The 22,104-nt window shown below is 46.4% G+C and overlaps 1 protein-coding gene across 1 annotated transcript; it reads left to right on the plus strand.

Moving 5' to 3' along the window:
* The first annotated feature begins 7,205 nt into the window (after positions 1–7,205).
* On the plus strand, positions 7,206–12,621 carry LOC144674767 (fucolectin-1-like). The gene is made up of 4 exons (XM_078535973.1): positions 7,206–7,272; positions 7,884–8,160; positions 10,128–10,289; positions 12,028–12,621. Exons 1-4 carry the CDS (start codon positions 7,206–7,208, stop codon positions 12,038–12,040), a joined length of 519 nt encoding a protein of 172 aa, XP_078392099.1. The 3' UTR covers positions 12,041–12,621.
* The last annotated feature ends 9,483 nt before the right edge of the window (positions 12,622–22,104 follow it).

Consider the following 22,104-nt stretch of genomic DNA (forward strand, 5'->3'; position numbering starts at 1 on the left):
CACGAATGGATGGTTGGGATTGGATTGAGTAACAACTGCCACAAGTTTAGAAACTTCTGCTTAGGAACAGAACTTCTCTTTGACAAACTGTCAATTGGGAAAGGACATCTTGGCCCAACGAGGTAACTGTTAAAAGACGGAGAGTTGTGTAATAAGCAACAGCTGCATTTTGCTCTGAATGAAACCTGGCTTCACACCGGGGTCGGCCAAAGGTCACGTACAATAAAACAGCCCAACATGAAGAGCAGAATCAAACCAGTTCATCTAAATATCAGAATTAAAGGCAGAAATATTGGAAACCTCACACCAAAACCAAACTGCATTTTGCCCGGACCATAATAGTCAAATTCAACCAGGTTATCAACATATTTCTCTCACTTTCTGTCAGGCAGTGAGGGGGAAGGTGTCATTCTGTGGCTCTGGTTGACAGATGGAACAGATTGTGGAACCCTGCATGTGCTCTTCACCTCTTGTCCAGTATTCATCTAGATCCTGGCATTGTTTAACAGTTTTTATTTTATTTTTGTTTTTGTTTAATACTTGTTGGTCATTCTAACACAGACGGTGTATTTAGTCTGGTGGTCACTCTGTGCCAGCACTGTGATCTTCACCCGGGACACAAATCACAAACAAGGGTCAAAGTTTATGAGATGGACTGAGATGAAGAGGAATTGCTTCACTCAGAGGGTGATGAATCTTTGGGATTCTCTACCCTAGAGGGTTGTGGAGGCTCAGTCATTCAGCATGTTCAAGACTTAGATCAATAGATTTCTGGATATTCAAGATATTAAAGGTTATGCGGATAGGGTGGGGAAATGGCATTAGTGTACAAGACCAGCCATTGTCTAAGTGAATGAGCGAGCAGCTGTGATGGGCTGAATGGCCTACTCTGTTCCTGTTTCCTATGTTCCTATGTAATAGAGTATTTGTCTCTCACACAATCTAGCCAGTGTGGGCAGCCCACGCCGTTTACATTTAAGAACAAATAGTACCTTTCAGCTCTTTGCAGAGAGGGTGAAGGGAACCAGGGACAAAGGAGGAGAGAGGGCTGACTAAATGCTTGGTCAAAGAGGGAGGAGAGAATTCCAAAGCATTGGGCCTAGATTACAAGAGGCATTGCCATCAATGGTGGAGTGAGAAAACTGGGAGAAGGTCACAAGTAGTTTTGTTTTTAAACATCTCAGAATGTGGGCATCATTGGCAAGACCAACATTAAATGCCCATCCCTAGTTGCCCTGAGATGGCGGTGGTGAGCTGTCTTCTTGATCTGATACAACTGAGTGGCTAGCTGGGCTATTTCAGACAGCAGTTATAAATTAATGAATCTGCAGACATGCATTGGTCAAAGCGGGTAAAGGTCTATTGGAAGAATTTTTACATTCCCTGAATTACTAGCCCAGAAACATATCATTCTGCTCACTTACCCTTAGCATGCAGCTACAGCAAGCAATTAGGAAGGCAAATGGCATGTTGGCCTTTATTGTAAGGGGATTGGAGAACAGGAATAAAGACATCTTGCTAGTGTTTTACAGGGCTTTTGTGAAACCACATCTGGAGAGTGCAGTTTTGGGTTCCATATCTAAAGAAGGATATAATTCCATTGGAAGAGGTACAGAGAAGGTTCAGTAAATTGGTCCCTGGGAGAGGTTTGTCCTGTAGCTCACCACCTTCCCAAGGGCAACTAGGGATGGGCAATAAATGCTGGCCCAGCCAGTGAAGCCCACACCACGTGAATGAAATAAAAAAAAGTGCACAGTAAATTGAGTCACTATTCTCTGCAGTTTAGAAGAATGAGAGGTGATTTCGTTGAAAGCTACAAATTCTGAAAGTGTTTGACAGGGTAGATGCTGTTTCCACTGGTCGGGGAATCTAAAACACAGGGACACAGTCTCAGGATAAGGGGCCGGTCATTTAGGACTGAGATGAGGAGAAATTACTTCACTCAAAGGGTTGTGAATCTTTGGAATTCTCTACACTGGAGGGTTGTGGATGCTCCATCGTTGAGTATATTTAAGGCTGGGAGAGAGAGATTTTTGGTTTCTCAGGGAATTAAGGGAAATGGGGAGTGGGTGGGAAAATGGAGTTGAGGCAGAAGGTCAGCCATGATGGTACTGAATGGTGGGGCAGGCTCGATGGGCCGAATGATCTACTCCTTCTCCTATTTCTTAGGGCTGAGGCCTGGGAAAGATTTCAATACAAGGATAAGAATTTTAAAATTGAGGCTTTGTCAGGCTAGGAGCCAAGGTATGTTATTGAAAAAGGGCTGTTTAGTGAACAGGACTTAATGAGTGTTTGGATGCGAAGATCCTAGTTTTTGAAGGTGGGAAATGGAATAGTCAAGCTTGGAGGTGACAAAGACACAGATGAGTTAGGTTGATGTGGGGATGGAGAGTTGAGGATGTTACAGAGTTAGAAATAGCTGGTATTTGTGATGGAGAAGATAAGAGCTTTGCATTGAATATATTCCTGAGATTGGGAACTACCCAGCTCAACTTGAAACAATGGCTGTGGAGAGGGCTGGGGGTCACTGCTGAGGGAACAGAGTTTGTGTCAGGGGCTGATGACAATGACTTTGGACTTCCCAATGTTGAACTCCGGAAAATTGTAGCTCATGCAATACTGGATGATTGAACAAGCAGTGTGACAACACAAAGGCAATGGGGGTGTCAAGGGGAGGCGGTGGCATAGTGATATTGTCACTGGACCCAGGGTAATGCTCTGGGGACCCAGGTTTGAATCCCATCACGGCAGATGGTGGAATTTGAATTCAATAAAAATCTGGAATTAAAACTCCAATGATGACCATGAAACCATTGTCGATTGTTGTAAAAACCCATCTGGTTCACTAATGCCCTTTAGGGAAGGAAATCTGATGTCCTTACCTGGTCTGGCCTACATGTGACTCCAAACCCACAGCTATGTGGTTGACTCTTAACTGCCCTCTGAACAAGGGCAATTAGGGATGGGCAATAAATGCTGGCCCAGCCAGCGATGTCAACATCCCATGAATGAACAAAACAAAATGTGGTGGAGAGGGAGAGCTGGGTTCCATTGGGGGAACTTGCATTGGAGACAGTTCAGAAAAAGTTCACCAAGCTGATCCTTGGGATGAAGAGGTTATCTGATGAGGAAAGGTTTAGTAGGTTGGGCCTATATTTCCTGGGATTTAGATGAATGAAAGGCGAACTTATAGAAACATTTGAGATCCTGAAGGTACTTGACAGAGTCGATGCTGAGAGGATGTTTTCCCTCGTGGGTAAATCTAGTCCTGGGGACACAGTTTCAGAATAAGGGGTCTTGATTTAAGGCGGAGATGAGGAGGATTTTTCTTTCTCTCAGAAGGTCTTTAGTCTGTGGAATTCTCTTCTAGAGAGAGCAGCGGAGACTGGGTCATTGAATATATCCAAGGTGAGTTAGACAGAGGTTTTGATTGACAAGGACTGAAGGTTATGGGGTGGCAAAGAGGAAAGTGAAGTTAAAGCCACAATCCAATCAGCCATGATCTTATTGAACAGCGGAGCAGGCTTGAGGGGCCGAATGGCCTGCTCCTCTTATTTCTTATGTTCTTAGTTGACCAGGTCAAAGGTTACAGATAGGTCAAGGAAGGATAATGAATTGTGGTGACAAATACAGAGAATATTGTTCAGGAGTGTGATGAAGGTCACTTGGCTCAGAGAGTTATATAGGGAGGTAATGGTGTAGTGGTATTGTCACTGCACTGGCAGTCCAGAGACCCAGGGTAATGCTCTTGGGACCCAGGCAGATGGTGGAATTTGAATTTAATAAAAATCTGGAATTAAAAGTCTTATGCTAACCATGAAACCATTGCCGATTTTTGTAAAAATCCATCTGGATCACTAATGCCCTTTAGAGAAGGAAATCTGTCATTCTCACCTGGTCTGGCCTACATGTGACTCCAGACCCACAGCAATGTGGTTGACTCTTAAATGCCCTCTGAATAGGGCAGTTAGGGATGGGAAATAAATGCTGGCCTAGCCAGTGACGCTCAAATCCCATGAACGAATAATAAAAAATACATGGCACAGTAGGACGCCATTTGATCCATCGAGTATATGCTAGCTCTCCACAGAGAAATCCAATTTGTCCCACTCCCCGTTCGATCCCTGTAGCTCTGCAAGTTTATTTCCTTCTCCTGTATATCCAATTTCCTTTACATCATCTCATCTCCCCGTAGGCAGCAAGTTTCAGGTCATTACCACTCACGACATTAAAAGAGTTCTTCCTCACATCGCCCCTGCATCTATTGCCCTAAACCTTAAATCTGTGTCCCCTACTCCTTGTACTAGCAACCAAAGGGAACTGTTTTCCCTTGTTTACCTTATCTAAACCTGTCATCATCTTGTACACCCCTATCAAATCTCCCCTCAATCTCCTTCACTCCGACAGTTCCAGCTTCTCTAACCTCACCTTGTAACTAAAATCCCTCATCCCTGGAACCATTCTGGTAAATCCCCTCCTCACCCTCTCAGGGACCCTCTCACCCTTCCCAAGTGACCAGAACTGGATGCAGTACTCAAGTTGTGGCCTAACCAGGGCTTTCTAAAGGTTCAGTGTAATCTCCCTACTTTTGTACTCAATGCCTCTATTTATGAAGCCCAAGGTCCCGTAATATAGAACGGTCACAGCAGCGAAGGAGGCCTTTCGGCCCGACATGTTTGTGCTGGCTCTCAGCAAGAGCAATTCACCTGCTGCCACTGCCTGTCTTCTCCCCACAGCTCTGCAGTTTTTTCCTCTTCAGATAATGATCAAATTCTCTTTTGAAAGCCATGATTGAACCTCCCTCCGCCAGACTCTCAGGCTGTGCATTCCAGACCCTAAACACTCGCTGCATGAAAAAGTTTTCCCTTCATGAAGCCATCTTGTGAATCTTTTCTGCACTCTCTGTAATACTGTCACATCCTTCCTAAAGTGTGGCACCCATAGCTGGACAAAATAATCCCGTTGTAGCTAAACCAGTGTTTTGTATAAGTTAAACATAACCTCCTTGCTCTTGTACTCTATGCCCCTAATAAAAAAGCCCAGGACACTAAATACTTCATTAACCGTACTCTCAACCTGTCCTGTCACCTTCAATGATTTATGTACCCTTACACCCTGGTCCCTCAGCTCCTGCTCCCCTTTAGAATTGTACCCTTTATTTTATATTGTCTCTTCATGTTCTTCTAACGAAATGAAGCACTTCACACATCTCTGCACTAATTTTCATCAGCTACTTGTCCACCCATTCCACCAACTTGGCTCTATCCTTTTGAAGTACTACACTATCCTCCTTATGGTTCACAAAACTCCCAGGATTTGTATCATCTGCTGGTTTTGAACGTGTGCCCTGTACACCAAGGTCTAGGTCCTGACTTAACTAAAAACAGAAAATGCTGGAAATACTCAGCAGGTCAGGCAGCCTCTGTGGAGAGACATGCTCTAGGGTCACTTTGTGCACCTTTACTAATCCCTCCTGTGTCCTCAGCTGCTTTCTTATTGATTCTTAAATCTACTAATTTCACTTTCTTGAACATTTGGAGGTGTTGTGTTTGATTTCTGTGTGTTTGATTTCTCTAAGCCTGTTTTCTCAGCTCTCCTGAGCTTTCCCTGCACTTCTCCTTTCAAACAGATGATTCCCTCTTTCCCCATCCCGTTTAACGGCCCTACACATGTTACACATTCCCCGAGTTCTTCTATTTCTGAGGGTGTTGCTCAAATTATTATTACCTAAGATTGACAAACAGCATCAAACTTTTAGCCAATAGAAACCCAACATCAGCAGCATGTGACCATTTGCACCTTGACCCATCTCTCCAATGCTGTGATATAAACTCTGATCAAACTGGGTCTCTCCGCAACTGTGAAGATCCTGCACAAGGTGAGGAAATTTTCTCAATCTCTTTTCCTGAAGCCTGAGTGAAGTCCAGGAATTATGGAGTGGGTCCATGCTGGGACTATCCCGAACACTCCTGTTCCTCAATGCGCATCTTAAATCAGTGTTAGTGCTTATGCTCAGTAGAAGGGACACAGGATAGGGAGCTGCTTCCTCCATTGGGTTCCAGTGAAATGAGTGAGTGAAATGGAGAGAGATCCAAAATTTACTCTGTACCTAACCCCGTGCTGTACCTGTCCTGGGAGTGTTTGATGGGGAGAGTGTAGAGGGAGCTTTACTCTGTATCTAACCCCGTGTTGTACCTGTCCTGGGAGTGTTTGATGGGGAGAGTGTAGAGGGAGCTTTACTCTGTATCTAACCCCGTGCTGTACCTGTCCTGGGAGTGTTTGATGGGGAGAGTGTAGAAGGAGCTTTACTCTGTATCTAACCCGTGCTGTACCTCTTCTGGGAGTGTTTGATGGGGACAGTGTAGAGGGAGCTTTACTCTGTATCTAACCCTGTGCTGTACCTCTTCCGGGAGTGTTTGATGGGGACAGTGTAGAGGGAGCTTTACTCTGTATCTAACCCCGTGCTGTACCTGTCCTGGGAGTGTTTGATGGGGACAGTGTAGAGGGAGCTTTACTCTGTATCTAACCCTGTGCTGTACCTGTCCTGGGAGTGTTTGATGGGGACAGTGTAGAGGGAGCTTTACTCTGTATCTAACCCCATGCTGTACCTGTCCTGTGAGTGTTTGATGGGGACAGTGCAGAGGGAGCTTTACTCTGTATCTAACCCCGTGCTGTACATGTCCTGGGAATGTTTGATGGGGACGGTGTAGAGGGAGCTTTACTCCGTATCTAACCCCATGCTGTACCTGTCCTGGGAATGTTTGATGGGGACAGTGTAGAGGGAGCTTTACTCTGTATCTAACCCCATGCTGTACCTGTCCAGGGAGTGTTTGATGAGGACAGTGTAGAGGGAGCTTTACTCTGTATCTAACCCCATGCTATACCTGTCCTGGGAATGTTTGATGAGGAGCATAAAGATGAGCATTGACCAATTGGGCTAAATGGCCTCTTTCTGTGCTGTACATTTGATGGATGTAGCCATAACGCCCAGCAAGTGTGAACTGTCCCAGTAAGAGTCAACGGTCAATGAGAGAAAAATTAATATCTTCCCAACATGGCTGGGTGATCAACAGTCGAATTCCCCCAATAAATATGAATCCAAGTCTGAGTAATATCTGTAAGGGACACAGAAATCTTCTCTCTACAACAGCAAGGCCCTTTCTCAGTGTGTGTAACATTTCCCTGTATTGTGTCTGTTCTACAGAATGTCAACTCATTACCTGCTGGTGTTTGCCTGTCTCTGGGGCTTTGCTAATGCCCATCCCTCTAAAGGTAAGACATTAACGTCTCTAAGTTACAGCTAGTTACAAACACAAGCAGGAAAACTATGCAGGTTCAGCCACTGTCTAATTCCCATTTAGATTGGTTATTAGTGCAGGCTGGTACTGGTCAGACTGGGTCAGTGCTTGGTGACTGTGACCAGCTGGAATTACACTGTCCCTGACTGAGAACAAACAGTCACAGCTCTGATAGCAGAAAATCACCCCAAAATGGACAGTGTGTGTGTGTGTGTGTATCTCTCTTACTGAGTGTGTGTGTGTATTTTGTATGTAGATGATAGCGACATGATACTGTACAGCTGGAGGCCATTCGGTCCATCGTGCCTTTGAAAGAACTATCCAATTAGTCCGAGTCCCCCCCACTCTTTCCCCAAAACCTGTTAAAACTTTCCCTTCAAATATTTATCCAATTCCCCATTGAATCTGCTTCCACCATCCTCTCAGACAGTGCAGCGCAGATCTCAACATCTCACTGTGGAGAAATGGTTTCCCCATCTCACCCCTGGTTCTTTTGCCAATTCCCTTAAATTTTAGGCAGGATTTCTTTTGTCAAAGTTGAGTGGAAGGTAAAGTTTTAAACAACTTTCTTCCCCCTGATTCCAGGGAATCTGGCAGCAACCATTCGGGCTACCCAGTCCAGCCTTGAACATTTTCTTGGCGAACCTCGACATGCCATCGATGGAAACGAGAACACTGATTACAATGTGGGATCGTGCAGCCGCACAAGGGTGCAAAGGTCCCCTTGGTGGAGGGTTGATTTTTTCTACCATTACCATGTCTACGTTGTAGAAATCACCACCAGCAGGGATGGAGGGGGCTTGACGGGAGCAGAAATTCGCATCGGAGACTCATTAGCCGACAATGGCAACAAAAACAAAATGTAACGTACAAACACCCCATCATGTTGAAACCCCCTGTAACTTACCAACCCCATTGTAATGTACAACATCCCCTGTAATGTACAATTGTGTTTATTTAACAACCCTTGTAACATACAAACCCCCCTGGAATGTACAAACCCCGCAGAGTCAACATGGCTTTTTTAAAAGGGAAACCATATTTAACCAATTTATTGGGGTTCTTTGATGGAGTCACATGTGCTGTGGATAAAGGGGAACAGGTAGATGTACTGTACTTAGATTTCCAGAAGGCATTTGATAAAGTGTCACATCAAAGGTTATTGCAGAAAGTAAAAGCACATGGTGTAGGGGGTAACATATTGGCATGGATAGAAGATTGGCTGGCTAACAGCAAATAGACAATAGGCATAAATGTGTCATTTCCTGGTTGGTAGGATGTGACGAGTGGTGTGCCACAGGGTTCAGTGCTGGGACCTCAACCTTTTACAATTTATATAAATGACTTGGATGAAGGGACCAAATGAATGGTGGCTAAATTTGCTGATGACACAAAGATAGGTAGGAAAGTAAATTGTGAAGAGCATGTAAGGAGGCTACAAAGTGACATAGATAGGTTAAGGGATTGGGCAAAAGTTTGGCAAACGGAGTATAATGTGGGCAAATGTGAAATTGTTCATTTTGGCAGGAAGATTAAAAAAGCTTATAACCTAAATGGTGAGAGATTGCAGAGTTCTGAGATTCAGAGGGATCTGGGTGTCCTAGAGCATGAATCACGTAAGGTTAGTATCCGGGTACAGCAGGTAATTAGGGAAGCTAACAGAATGTTATCATTTATATGAGGGAAACTGAATACGAAAGTTGGGAGGTTAAGCTTCAGTTGTACAGGGCACTGGTGAGACCACATCAGGAGTATTGTGTACAGTGCTGGTCTCCTTATTTAAAGAATGATGTAAGTGTGTTAGAAGCAGTTCAGAGAAGGTTTACTGAACAAATACCAGGAATGGGCTAAAAGCAAAATACTGCAGGTGCTGGAAATCTGAAACAAAAATTATTGGAAAAACTCAGCAGGTCTGACAGCATCTGTGGAGAGAAAGACCGAGTGAAAGTTCTGAGTCTGTTTGACTCTTCTTCAGAACTAAAGAGAAGTAAAAATGTGGTGAAATATATACTGTTTAAGGGGGTGTGGGGCAGGTGAAGCTGGATAGAAGGCCAGTGATAGGTGGAGGCAAAGGAGAGATTGCAAAAGGTGTAATGGACAAAAGGCTGATGGTGGTGATACTGGCTAAAGGAGGTGCTACATGGAACATCAAGAGTAGAAAGCAGAATGAGCAAGTGACAGATGGCCCTAGTGGGGATGGGGTGGGAGGAGGGGATGGTGTGGGAGAAAAGCTGTCACCAGGATTAGGCAGGTTATCTTATGAGGAAAGGTTAGGCTTGTATCCACTGGAGTTTAGAAGAGTAAGAGGTGACTTGAATGAAACATATAAGATCCTGAGGGGTCTGGACAGGGTGGATGTGGAGAGGATGTTTCCTCCTGTGGAAGAATCTAGAACTAGGGGTCACTGTTTAAAAATAAGGGGTCACTCATTTAAGACAGAGATGAGGAGAAATCTGTTCTCTCAGAGAGTTGAGAGTCTTTGGAACTCCCTTCCTCAAAAGGTGGTGGAAGCAGAGTCTTTGAATATTTTTTAACGCAGAGGTGGATAGGTTCTTGATAAACAAGGGGGTGAAAGGTTATCTGGGTGGGGAGAATGTGGGGTTGAGGCCACAATCAGATCAGCCGTGATCTTATTGAATAGTAGAACGGGCTCGAGGGGCCGAGTGGCCTACTCTACTCCTGCTCCTAATTTGTATGTTCGTCTCTAATGTACAGAGTGTGTTTATTTAAATCCCCCTTTAATGTTCAATCTAGAGTTAGTCACAGATTTTGTACAATTGATTCCTAGGGACTGAGATTCTCTCTTTATTTTCACCCTGTCTCTTACAGCTGCGCCAAGATTGAGAGCATTCCAGCAGGAGCGACACAAATATTTAAATGTGCAGGTCTCGGAGTGCACGGCCGTTATTTGACCATCCATGTTCCAGACAAGGTGGTGGCCCTGTCGCTGTGTGAGGTGAAAGCGTTTGGAGCACATGAACCTCACGATGAGTGAGTATTGATTCTGAGGCTCTGTCTCCAGCTGGCTCCATCACCATCCATTCACTCTCTCAGCTGCTGAGATCCCTCTCGGGGGAGCAATGGTCAGTGCTTCAGGGCTCTGAGGTTGGATAGTGGTTGAGAGTGGATACGAAGGACCTATTTACCTCTTCAGGAGGTCAATAACCAGGTGAATAGCAGAGATCTCCACACACTCCCAGGACCACTGAGATTACCACGTTTATCTGTAAAAGTTTCTATCTGTCAGCAGGCCTGGGAAGAAATAACATTAACACTGAGATAGGGGAAAGGAAGTAGAAGAACTGAGGGAACTTGGAAAGCGTGCCCACTGCCCCCTGATGGTAACGGGGCAAGTAGATAAAGTGGTAATGAAGCTTACAGAATACCATCCTTTATTAGCCATGGTATAGACTATAAGAGCAGGGAGGTTAACCTAGAACTCTCGAAAACACTAGTTAGAGCACAGCTGAAATACTGCATCCAGTTCAGGTTAGCGGATTACAGGAACGATGTGATCACACTGAAAGAGAGTACAGAGGGCATGGAGAATGAGGAAAGGTTGGATCGGCTGGAGTTGTTTACTTTGGAACAGAGGAGGCTGAGGGAGATTTGAATGAGGTGTATAAAATTGTGGGACCTCGATAGAGTGGATACGAAGGACCTATTTACCTCTTCAGGAGGTCAATAACCAGGCACCATGGGGTTTGACAGCCAATTAGCATTGAGAAGGATTTTTTTTCACAGGTGTCACTAAACTTCCCCATCCTCTGGCACCTCCCCTCTTAATCTGGGGTAGATGACCTGATTCATACTTGAAGAATTCACCTGATGTTCATCATTGACCCTCTTTTTTTTTAGTTTCATTATCATCTCTATCTCCCTCGTCACCCAAGGAGCCCTGTTTTTGATTCCCTTACCTTTCACTCTTGTTGGAATGTACCCAGCCTATATCTGAAATTTCCCTTTTCCCATTTCCCATATTGCAGTCTAACAGTCCCTGCCCTGGAGTGCCAACCTCGATTCTGTGTTCCTGTCCGACAGCGGGACTTGAACTCACTGCCCTCTGAGCTGTGCCAGCCACTGGATGAGCCGAAGAGGCAGTCAGGGGATCATTGTATCCGAGACAGTCCTGCTGAGCGGTCAAATCTCTGACTCACATTGGGACTGACAGTGGCTCACATTGTCTGCATGGACTCACACTGACCCTTCAACCTGTTTAAGGATGAGTCCCCAACAATCAAGGGTCACCTTTCCCTGGTGACCAAGGCCCTGCCCACTGCCAACCTAATATGAAGCCAATGTGGGCAGCTCTCTCTGCAAACCACATGTACTGTAGCATCCATCAATTCTGAAAAACCTAACTCCGCTCACTCTGCACAATCCCTCCCTGTACTGAGTTAGCAGTGTTACTGATGAAATCATTCCAATAACGGAAATGGGACCCATTTTTCTCTTGTCCTCTAAGGAAGGAAAGCTACCATCCTTACCTGGCCTGGGGCTTTAGATGTGACTTGAGAGCCTCAGCAATGTGCTTGACTCTGAACTGTCTTCTGAATTAACCCAGCCAGACTCAATTGTATCAAACCACTCCCAGCAGGAATGTGACTCAGTCGCACCACCTCAGGGTCACTTAGTGATGGACAATAAATGTTGGTCTTGCCAGCGACGCCCACGTCCTGTGAATGAAACAATAAAAATATTCTTCATTGATACTAGTTTTGTTTTCCAGACATGAACATTGAATAATCCAAACTGAAATCGCCGCTTGTTTGGAAAGATCCATTTTGTGCTTCCAGCTTATGCAACCAACCAGGGTCATTCTCAGCTTCTTCTCCTGGGCCACACTCTCTGCAAAGCAGCTTTAAACAATGAGCTCACACAACGAGTCTGTCTTCAGAGTTTCTGCAACACATCCAAGAACAGGCAGTCGATGGGTTCTCAGTCAAACAGTTTTCATCGAGAAATCAGAGGCAATGGGACAGAGCTCAGTGAAAGGACAAGAGTCACCAGAGAAAGAGTCTGTCAAACACTGTCCAGAACACAGGAGTACAGAGTGATGGATCAGTCCTATCTCTGTCCCACTGACTGTCAACTGCAATTCCCGCTTTAATGGAAAACCTGCAGCTCTGAGGAGAGGCAGGATTAATCCTGGAGTCTGTGCAGTTTACCCCCATCAGTATCTGTCCAATAAGAGCTCAGTACAGATTGACCATTCACTATCTGCATTGTTTAGTTCCTGTTCTGGGAGGATGTGTGTGTGATCTATAACCTGTCATTCCTGATTTTAAACAAAAATCAATAAAATTGCTGATTGCGGATCATTGTTACTGTGTCTGTTCTGTTCACTCTGTCCTGCACTGGACACTCAAACTCATTCCACACAATCTCACTTCATTCAGGAATATTGCTGACTTTTCACACTCCCATTTCCCTATTGTACACAGAAACCAAGACCCCGTGGGCCCTCTCCCTTCCCCCCACCCGTGGGCCCTTTCCCTTCCCCGCCTTCTCGCAGGCCCTCTCCCTCCCCCTTACGGGGTCTCCCTCCATCGTCCCTGCAAGCTCTCTCTCCCCCCCTCATCCCAGGCCCTGTCCGTCCCCTGGGTTCTGCCCCTCACTCCTCCAGCCCCTGTCTCTCCTCCCCCTGATGTTAACTGAGCCAAGCTGACAACTGGAGACTTGTTCTGTCTTGTCTCTGTCACACGCAAATCATTTCCACACTTTGACATTACCCCCTTATCTTCAATCATTCCATCTCCCTCTGCTATTACCTTCTGACTCTCCTGTTGTCGGCTTAGTTAACATCACTAAAAAAATTGCTTATTAATCTCATTGTTATTTGCGGGATCTTACTGTGCCATTGATCTTGAAGAATGTTCCAGGTTGTTTGATTTTGAATGTTTTTTGTTTTCTGCCAAACAGCCTTCTATCCACACTAATCCAACTAGTCGTCTGGTAGTCCTTCTACTAGTGTAACAGTTGCTTCCTCTCTCACCTCAGCCTGGGTACTATCTTCTTCATTTGTAAAGACAAATGCAAAGTACTCATTCAACATCTCCACTATTACTCCAGCCTCCACATGCAAGTCCCCTTGTTATGTCCCTAATCAGCCCTACTTTCTGTTCCCACCCTTTTATTATTTACACGCTCATCAAAGACTTTCGGATTCCCTTTTCTGTTCTCTGCCAGTCTCTTTTCATGCTCTCTCCTTCCTTTTCTTATAGTTTTTTCATTCCCTTCTGGTCCTTCTATATTCAGCTTGATTCTCCATTGCATTTTCTACTTGATATCTGTCATATGCGCAATTCTTCCTTTTCATCTTTGCCTCTATATCTCTCATCATCCAGGGTGTTGTAGATTTATTTGCCCTACCTTTCCCCTTCAAGGGAATATACCCTGACATCACCTGCAATACTGTTTCTTTATAGCTCATTCTTCATGCACCATCTTCTCTGCCAACATTTGATTCCAACTCACTCGACTCAGATACATTCTCATCACATCGAAGTTGGCTTCCACCCAATTAATTATCCCTGCTCTGGATTGTTCCCTGTCCTTTTCCATGATTAACCTAAACCTTATGATACAATGGTCACTGTCCCCTAGAGGCTCTCCCACTGATATTTGATCCACTTGGGCCAACTCATTCCCCCGAACCCAGTCCAACAGTGCCTGTCCTCTCATTGGACTGGAAACCTATCGCCGCAGAAAACTATCTTGAACACATTCCAGGAACCCTTGCCCCTCTTGTCCCTTTGCACTATCCCTATCCCAGTCTATATCTGGAGAATTGAAGTCCCCCATTATAATTATTCTATAATTTTTGCACCTCTCTGTAATTTCTTCCCAAATTTATTTCTCCACATCCCTTCCACTAGTTGGTGGTCTATATACTACACCAATCAACGTTATTGCACCTTTTTTATTCCTAACCTCTAACCAGAGAGATTCTGTCCTTGACCTCTCTGGAATATCCACTCCCTCCAGTACTGTAATGCCAGCTTTAATCAATACTGCCACTGCCCCCACCACACCACCTCCCCCAACCTTCTCCCCCCTTCCTGTCTCTCCTAAACACCTTGTACCCAGGAATATTTAACGCCCAGTCCTGCCCTTCTTTGAGCCCGGTCTCTGTTATAGCAATAATATCACAGTTCCATTTGTCAACCTGTGCCTGCAGTTCACCAATCTTATTCACCGCACTCCGTGTATGCACATAGACACACATTAGCCCTGATTTAGGCTTTCTTACTTTCCCCTTTATTCTGACCCCAACTAATAATTTACTGTTGTCTACTCTAATTCTATTAAACTCTCCAAGTAATCTATCCAATTGATGCAACTCTGATATATCCTCCATATCAGTTAACACTTCTCTACTTCCCACAGCCAGTTTTTCTCCTCTGCACTCTGAATTTCCCCTCAGGTTCCCATCCCCCTGCCAATCTCGATTAAACCCTCCCCAACAGCACTAGTAAATCTCCCCACGAGGATATTAGTCCCAGTCCTGTTAAGGTGTAAATTATCCTTCATGTACGGGTCCCAGAACTGGTCCCAGTGCCTCAGAAATCTAGACCCCTCCCTCCTGCTCCATTTCTCCAGCCACATGTTGAACTGCTCAATTTTCCTATTCTTATGCTCATTAGCACTTGGCACTGGGAGTAATCCTGAGATTACTGCTCTTGAGGTCCCGCTGTTTAATTTCCTTCCTAACTCCCTAAAATCTGTTTTGAGGACCTTGTCCCTTTTCCCAGCTATGTCATTGGTCCCAATGTGGACCACGACCTCTGGCTGCTCGCCCTTCCCCAAAAGAATGTCCTGCAGCTGCTCTGGGACATCCTTGACCCAGGGAAGCAACAAACCATCCTGGAGTCACGTCTACAGCTGCAGAAACATCTGTCTGCTCCGCTAACTATGGAATCCCCTGTCACTAAAGCATTTCCACTCTTCCTCCTCCCATCCTGTGCAGCTGAGCCTCCTGTGGTGCCACAAACGTGACTCTTGCTACAATCCTGAGGAACCATCTCGCTCACCAGTATCCAAAATGGAGAAGTGCTTAGAAAGCGAGTTAGTGCAGGAATCCCCTGAGGCTATCTGCCTGTTCCTCTTACATACTCTGGCAGTCACCCATTCCCTCTCTGCCTGTGTACCTTGTAGCTGCAGTGGGGGAGAGGCAGGAATCCTCACAACGTTTAAGAAGTATTTAGATAAGCACTTGAGACGCTGCAGCATACAGGGCTACGGGCCAAGTGCTGGAAAATGGGGCTAGAGTTGGCCAGCACAGACAGGATGGGCTGAAGGGCCTGATTCTGTGCTGTACAACTCTATGACTCTAAAATACAAATTGAAAAACAGTTGTGGCTGCTGTTTGAAGATTCCATCTGGGATTTGAGCAGCTCAACATTCACCCTCTGTTGTGCCATAACACAGGCCATGTACAAAAGCAGCAAGGCCTGAGATTGGGCACGTGTCCACACGTCATCGCGCACGTGGGCAATATTGAGGTCGGCAGGTGCACACGGGAGTCCGAGCAGCGCCCGCCCGCCGCCAATTAAAGGGAAAATTAAGGCCAGTGAAAAGCCAATTGGCCACGATTTTATGTTGATTTTTAGCCCATCCACAGGCAAAATGGGTGGGTGGAATTCAGGTTTTAATCATTTCCTCATCCACAGGTGGGAGAAAAGGCCCCAGAGCAGCAGCACTTTCTCTGTCATTACCCAGTCCTTTACTGTGGATCGTGGCTGGTCCCAGAGTTTCTTTGGCATCTCGTTTGATTGTCCAGCCTGCCTTTCAGCATCTCAGGCCCTCACCTTCCGTGGGAGGTTCCCCTGAGTATTGCAGCCCAGCGCTCCTTCATTTACAAGACACTGCCCCTCTGCATCCCATCTAATGGGGGTAGTGTATTCTACTGGGGGAACCTCCTGTGAAGAGGAAGAGAGGAGCAGGAGGGAGAGGATACCAGGTGGACGCAGTCAGTGAACTAGAGACAGGCCTTTAAGAGGAGAGGCACGGGCTCAGTTGGTGCAGGGCCAGCAGGGAGGCCAAGACAGGAGGGCACACTGAAGACACCAGTATCCAGCGGCTTGAGTGTTCAGGCAGTGTTCCAACTACTTCCAGATGTCTGAGGTCCAGTGCTACAGGAGGCTCCGCCTCTCCAGGGACAGAGTGACATCAATATGTCACATGATGGGTCCAGAAATCGCCTCCAAACGCATGGGTGGACACCCCATGCCGGGGGCTTTGAAGGTCACAGTGGCCCTGACCCTCTCTGCCTCTGGTCCTTTTCAGGGCTCAGTGGGGGATCTGTGCGATGTTTCTCAATCAGCTGCACACGGTTGTGTCAGGCTCATAACTGATGCTATCTTTAGACACTTCCGCACATTCACCCACTTCCGGACAGACGAGACAAGCCTGGTGGAGAGAGAGCACGAGGTTTCACTGCGATGGTTGGGTTCCCCGTGTCCGGGGTGTAATATCTTGCTGCACTCACATGGCCATCCAGACACCAGCAGGTGAGCCGGGAGCTTTTGTAAACAGAAAGAGGTTCCACTCAATGAATGTTCAGATCTTCTGGGACCACAGGACACAGATTCTCCCAGTTTGTGCCCGTTACCCTGGGAGCTCACACGATGCTTATGTCTTGTGGCCCTCACAGGTACCAAGGCTATTCCTGCCTCATGCACGAGTGGGTGGATGGCTCCTGAGTGACAAGGACTATCCCATAAAGAGGTGGCTGATGACCCCACTCCATCACTCAAGAATGTAGGCCAAGGGGAGATACAATGAGAGTCATGACTCCACTAGGGCAGCGGTGGAGTGGACCATCGGGCTGCTGAAGATACGCTACAGATGCCTGGACCTGTCGGGGGTGGTGGGGGGGTCATTACAGTGCCATCCAGAGTCTGTCTCCCTCATAGTCGTCGCATGCTGCACTCTGCACAACCTGGCTCTGGCAAGGGGGGACCTACTGGAGGCTGAGGAAAGCGAGGCAGCTCCACAGGTCATGGAGGATGAGTCAAGTGATGGCTCAGAGGAAGAGCCTGAGGAGGTGCAGGGTGAGGATCTCGGAGCAGAGGACAGGAATCCTCATGGAGGCAGGGACACCAGGGATGCTGTGATCCAGTGAACCTTCTGCTAGGCACCCAAGGCATCGATGCCTCGTCAGGCCAATGGCTCTGTCTCCTTTGCTAACAATTGATAAATGAGAACCCAGCCCAGTACGCCAGCAGCACACAACACCACACTGCTTCAAGCTGGTGCTGTATCTGGTACCTACTCATCCTAACCAGCCAACACAGCACATTTAAATCAAATAAGTGTTTATGGTACTTCACATGGACAAGGAGCAAAGTGTTCATCCCTAACACAAGAGCCAAAAGGAAAAATGCAAAAATGTCACCTGTGACAGGCCCCAGCTGTGCTCAAGGTGACTTCAACTTCCATGGGCGGGTGTTGTTAATGGGTGATCCTCCCCCGGCCTGCACTGGCAGTGCTGCTGGAGGCAGCTGCTTACCCTGCTGTCCTGGTGGCCCTGATGACCCTGGCGGTTGTCCTCTGGCAGCCAGAGATTGAACAGGCTCCGCCTGGGAGGGTGCATCCAGCCCCATAGCTGGGCACTCCTCAGTCATCACGGCATCATCAGATGCAGTGGTCACTGGCAGAGGGGCAGAGGAGCTGGTGCCCTTGTCCAGGGTGCCCTGAGAGGAGCCCACAGAGATGACAGGCAGCTGGCCAGCCAGTGTGAGGTGTGTTTGCACCTCCCTGCTCACCATCGATGGACGGGGACGTAGCAGGGAGACGAGCTGCCTCATCCACCTCTCACACTGGCAATGGCCTCCTGAGGGCTTGCAGGTCCCAGTGAAACCCCAGGAGCCCCTGAGGCTGTGATGGAAAAGGAAAGAGAGGCTTTTAGCAGGTACAAGAGAAGCAAATCAGCAGAGGCATTAGTGGAGTACAGACAGTGCAGGGGAGAGTTTAAGAAAGCAATTAGGAGATCAAAGAGGGGATATGAGAAAGCTCTGGCTGGTAGAAGTAGGGAAAATCCCAAGATATTCGATAAGTATATCAATGGGAAGAGGATTACCAGGGAAAGAGTTGGGCCCATTAGGAACCAATGGAGCAATCTATGGGTACAGACAGAGGACATGGCTAGAGTGTTGAATGAATACTTCACATCCGTCTTCACCCTAGAGAATGAGGATGAAGGTATCGAACTCAGGGAGAGAAACTACGAGGTTCTTAAACAAATTCATATAGGTAGTGACAAGGTATTGGAGATGTTGGCAGGCATAAAAGTGGACAAATCTCCAGGTCCAGATGATTTGTGTACCAGGCTGCTGAGGGAGGCAAGGGATGAGATTGCTGGAGCTCTGACCCAAATTTTTATTTCCTCTCTGGCCACGGGGGAGGTGCCAGAGGACTGGAGAAAAGTTAATGTGGTTCTGCTATTGAAGAAGGTTTGTAGGGATAAGCCAGGGAACTACAGGCCAGTGAGTCTCACATCAGTAGTAGGGAAACTATTGGAGAAATTTCTGAAGGAGAAAATCTATCTCCACTTGGAGAGGCAAGGTTTGATCAGGGATAATCAGCATGGCTTTGTCAGAGGGAGGTCATGCCTTACAATGAATTAGCTGAGAAGGTGACCGGGTGTGTGTATGAGGGTAGTGCAGTTGATGTAGCTTATATGGGTTTCAGCAAAGCCTTTGACAAGGTCCCTCATGGGAGACTTATAAAGAAGGCAAAGCCACATGGGATACAGGGTAATTTGATAAAATGGATTCAAAACCGGCTTAGTTGTACGAGACAGAGGGTGATGACAGAAGGATGCTTTAGTGATTGGAAGCCAGTGTCCAGTGGCGTACCACAGGGATCTGTGCTCAGTCCCCTATTATTTGTCATTTATATAAACAACATAGATGACTATGTGGGGGGTAGGATTAGTAAACTTGCAGATGACACAAAGATTGGCCGGGTGGTTAACAGTGAGGTTGAGTGTCTTGGTCTACAGGAAGATATAGACGGGATGGTCAAATGGGCAGATGAGTGGCAGATGGAATTTAACCCTGAAAAGTGTGAGGTGATACACTTTGGAAGGAGTAATTTGACAAGGAAGTATTCAATGAACGGCATGGCACTAGGAAGTTCTAAGGAACAAAGGGACCTTGGCGTGTGTGTCCATAGATCTCTGAAAGCAGAAGGGCATGATAGTGGGGTGGTGAGAAAGGTATATGGGGCACTTGCCTTTATCAATCGAGGCATAGATTACAAAAGTAGGGAGGACATGTTGGAGTTGTATAGAAGCTTGGTGAGGCCACAGCTGGAGTACTGTGTGCAGTTCTGGTCACCACATTATAGGAAGGATGTGATTGCACTGGAGGGGGTGCAGAGGAGATTCACCAGGATGTTGCCTGGGATGAAATATTTAAGTTATGAAGAGAGGTTGGATCGACTTGGGTTGTTTTCGTCGGAGCAGAGAAGACTGAGGGGCGACCTGATCGAGGTGTACAAGATTATGAGGGGCATGGACAGGGTGGATAGGGAGCAGCTGTTCCCCTTAGTTGAAGGGTCAGTCACAAGGGTGCATAAGTTCAAGGTGAGGGGCAGGAGGTTTAGCGGGGATGTTTAAGAATAGGGAGAGACAGTATAAAATAAACAGAGAAACTCTAGAGGTGGTGCAGGAAGAGAGGGGCATGGGTGTATATGTGCATAAGTCATTGAAGATGGCAGGGCATGTTGAGAGAGCAGTTAATAAAACATATGGTTTCGTAGGCTTTATTAATAGGAGCATGGGGTACAAAAGTAAAGAGGTCATGTTGAACTTGTATAAGACACTAGTTAGGCCTCACCTGGAGTCCTGCATCCAGTTCTAGGTGTCATACTTAAGGATGTGAAGGCATTGGAGAGATTACAGAGGAGATTTACAAGAATGATTCCCAGGATAAATAACTGTAGCTGAGAGGATAGATTGGAGGGGTGAGGACTGTTTTCCTTGGAGAAAAAGCAGCTGAGAGGAAACTTGGAGGTATTCAAGATCCTGAGGGGTATGGACAGGATAAATCGTGAGAATCTGTTCCCACTCAGGAGAGCAGGTACAAAATAATTGACAAAAGGGGTAAGTGATGAGGAAAAATTGTTTATTTATTTTTCACACCCAGAGGGCGGCTGCAGTTTGGAACCAACTTCCAGAGAGGGTGGAGGCAGGTTCCATGAGGTATTTAAAAGGAACCTGATTGCTACCTGAAAAGAGAGAATTTGCAAGGTTATGGGGATAAGGCAGAGGAGGAGTGGGACTAGGTGGAGAGACAGTGCAGACTCAATGGGCTGAATGGTCTCCTTCTGCACTGTGAAGATACTGTGATGATGCAGTATGGATAAGTGGTTTCCAATTAATTGGGACCAATCCTCCAAGTCTCCAAGATCAAGAACACTCATCTTAGACCTATACTTCACACTTCTGAATTTCACATTCAGTTTCAAATATGATCAGTCATCTGGAGGCTCCCTCATGTTATCGATTAATCCCATCTCATTGCACATTACAAGTCTACAGTAATCTATTCCATGGTTGGCTCTAGAACATACTGCTCAAAGGAATTGTCCCAGATGCATTATGATCTCACCTTTCAGGTAACCTCTTCCAGTATAATTTACATTTAGATTTGATGAATTAAAGTCTCCCATGGCGGTGGTAATTTCCTTACATGGCCCATTTTTCTTCATGTGGTGTCCTACCATGTGGATACTGTTAGGGAGCCCATAAACAGTTCTCAAATGACCTCTTACCTTCCCCATTTTTAGTGTGTACCCAAACTGATTCTAGATATTATTGCCATCCTTATTGACCGTAGCTACCCCACCACAACTTAGTTCCTGTCCCTTCAAAATGTCAAATAAGCTGGAATATTCATGTCCCAGCCTGGGCCACCTTGCAGCCACTTACCTGAATTTAGCATTCACTGGATGTGTGCATTACTGGCTAGGCTAGCATTTGCTGCTGCTCATCCCCAATTGCCCCTGAGGTGGGGAGCAGCCTTCTTCAATCACTGCAGTCCCTGTAGGTGTACCTACACCAGTGCTGTTAGGGAGAGAGTTAGGTGGCAAGTTACTCACCACAGGATTCCTAGCCTCTGACCTGCTCTTGTAGCCAAAGTATTTATGGCTAGTCTAGTTTCTAGTCAATGGAAATATCCGATGTCAATAGTGGATGATGCTGCAGGAACTCACCCAAAGCTCTTGAGAAACCCACAACCATTTATCTCAAAGCACCAGGGGAGGAGACCAGCACCTTCAAGGGCAATTAGGGATGGCAATAAATGCTGGCCCAGCCAGCAACACATCTCTTGAAATGGAAAAATTCAGTGCTGGCAAATGCAATGCATGGACAGGGGCAATGGTTAGATTCTCTCAGATGGAGATGGCCTGGCACTTGTGTGGGGCCAATGTTACTCCCCACTGGTCAGCCCAAGCCTGGATATGGTCCAGGTCTTGCAGCATTTGGACATGGACTGCTTCACTGGACCAGAGGCCAAACATGAGGCACAGGGTGGCCATCACTTCATATGTCCACACAGACTGAGGTGACGTCACTGCTAACACATGGCATGTTGTTATCTAGGAGGCTAGCAGTGTGCTTCAGTTCCTACAGGCTCACTAAACTGCAGACTCATCCCCTGGACAAGAACTGGAACTTTGGGGGGTGGGGGGTGGGGGGGTGCAGCAATGGGGTGCAATTGTGGTCACAAGTGGCAAAATTAACTGAAAGGTGAGCACAAAGATCGAATCTCAAAGATAACATGAGAACAGAGTT

This window comes from Cetorhinus maximus, chromosome 3 (genome assembly GCF_964194155.1).
Source record: "Cetorhinus maximus chromosome 3, sCetMax3.hap1.1, whole genome shotgun sequence".
Taxonomy (NCBI): Eukaryota; Metazoa; Chordata; class Chondrichthyes; order Lamniformes; family Cetorhinidae; genus Cetorhinus; species Cetorhinus maximus.

What these genes read in the sequence shown, in the direction of transcription:
- LOC144674767 (XM_078535973.1), top strand. Translation starts at nt 7,206, where the DNA reads ATGTCAACTCATTACCTGCTGGTGTTTGCCTGTCTCTGGGGCTTTGCT. An exon ending in TAATGCCCATCCCTCTAAAG is followed by an intron (nt 7,273 to 7,883) that starts GTAAGACATTAA and finishes CCCTGATTCCAG; the next exon opens with GGAATCTGGCAGCAACCATT. An exon ending in AATGGCAACAAAAACAAAAT is followed by an intron (nt 8,161 to 10,127) that starts GTAACGTACAAA and finishes TGTCTCTTACAG; the next exon opens with CTGCGCCAAGATTGAGAGCA.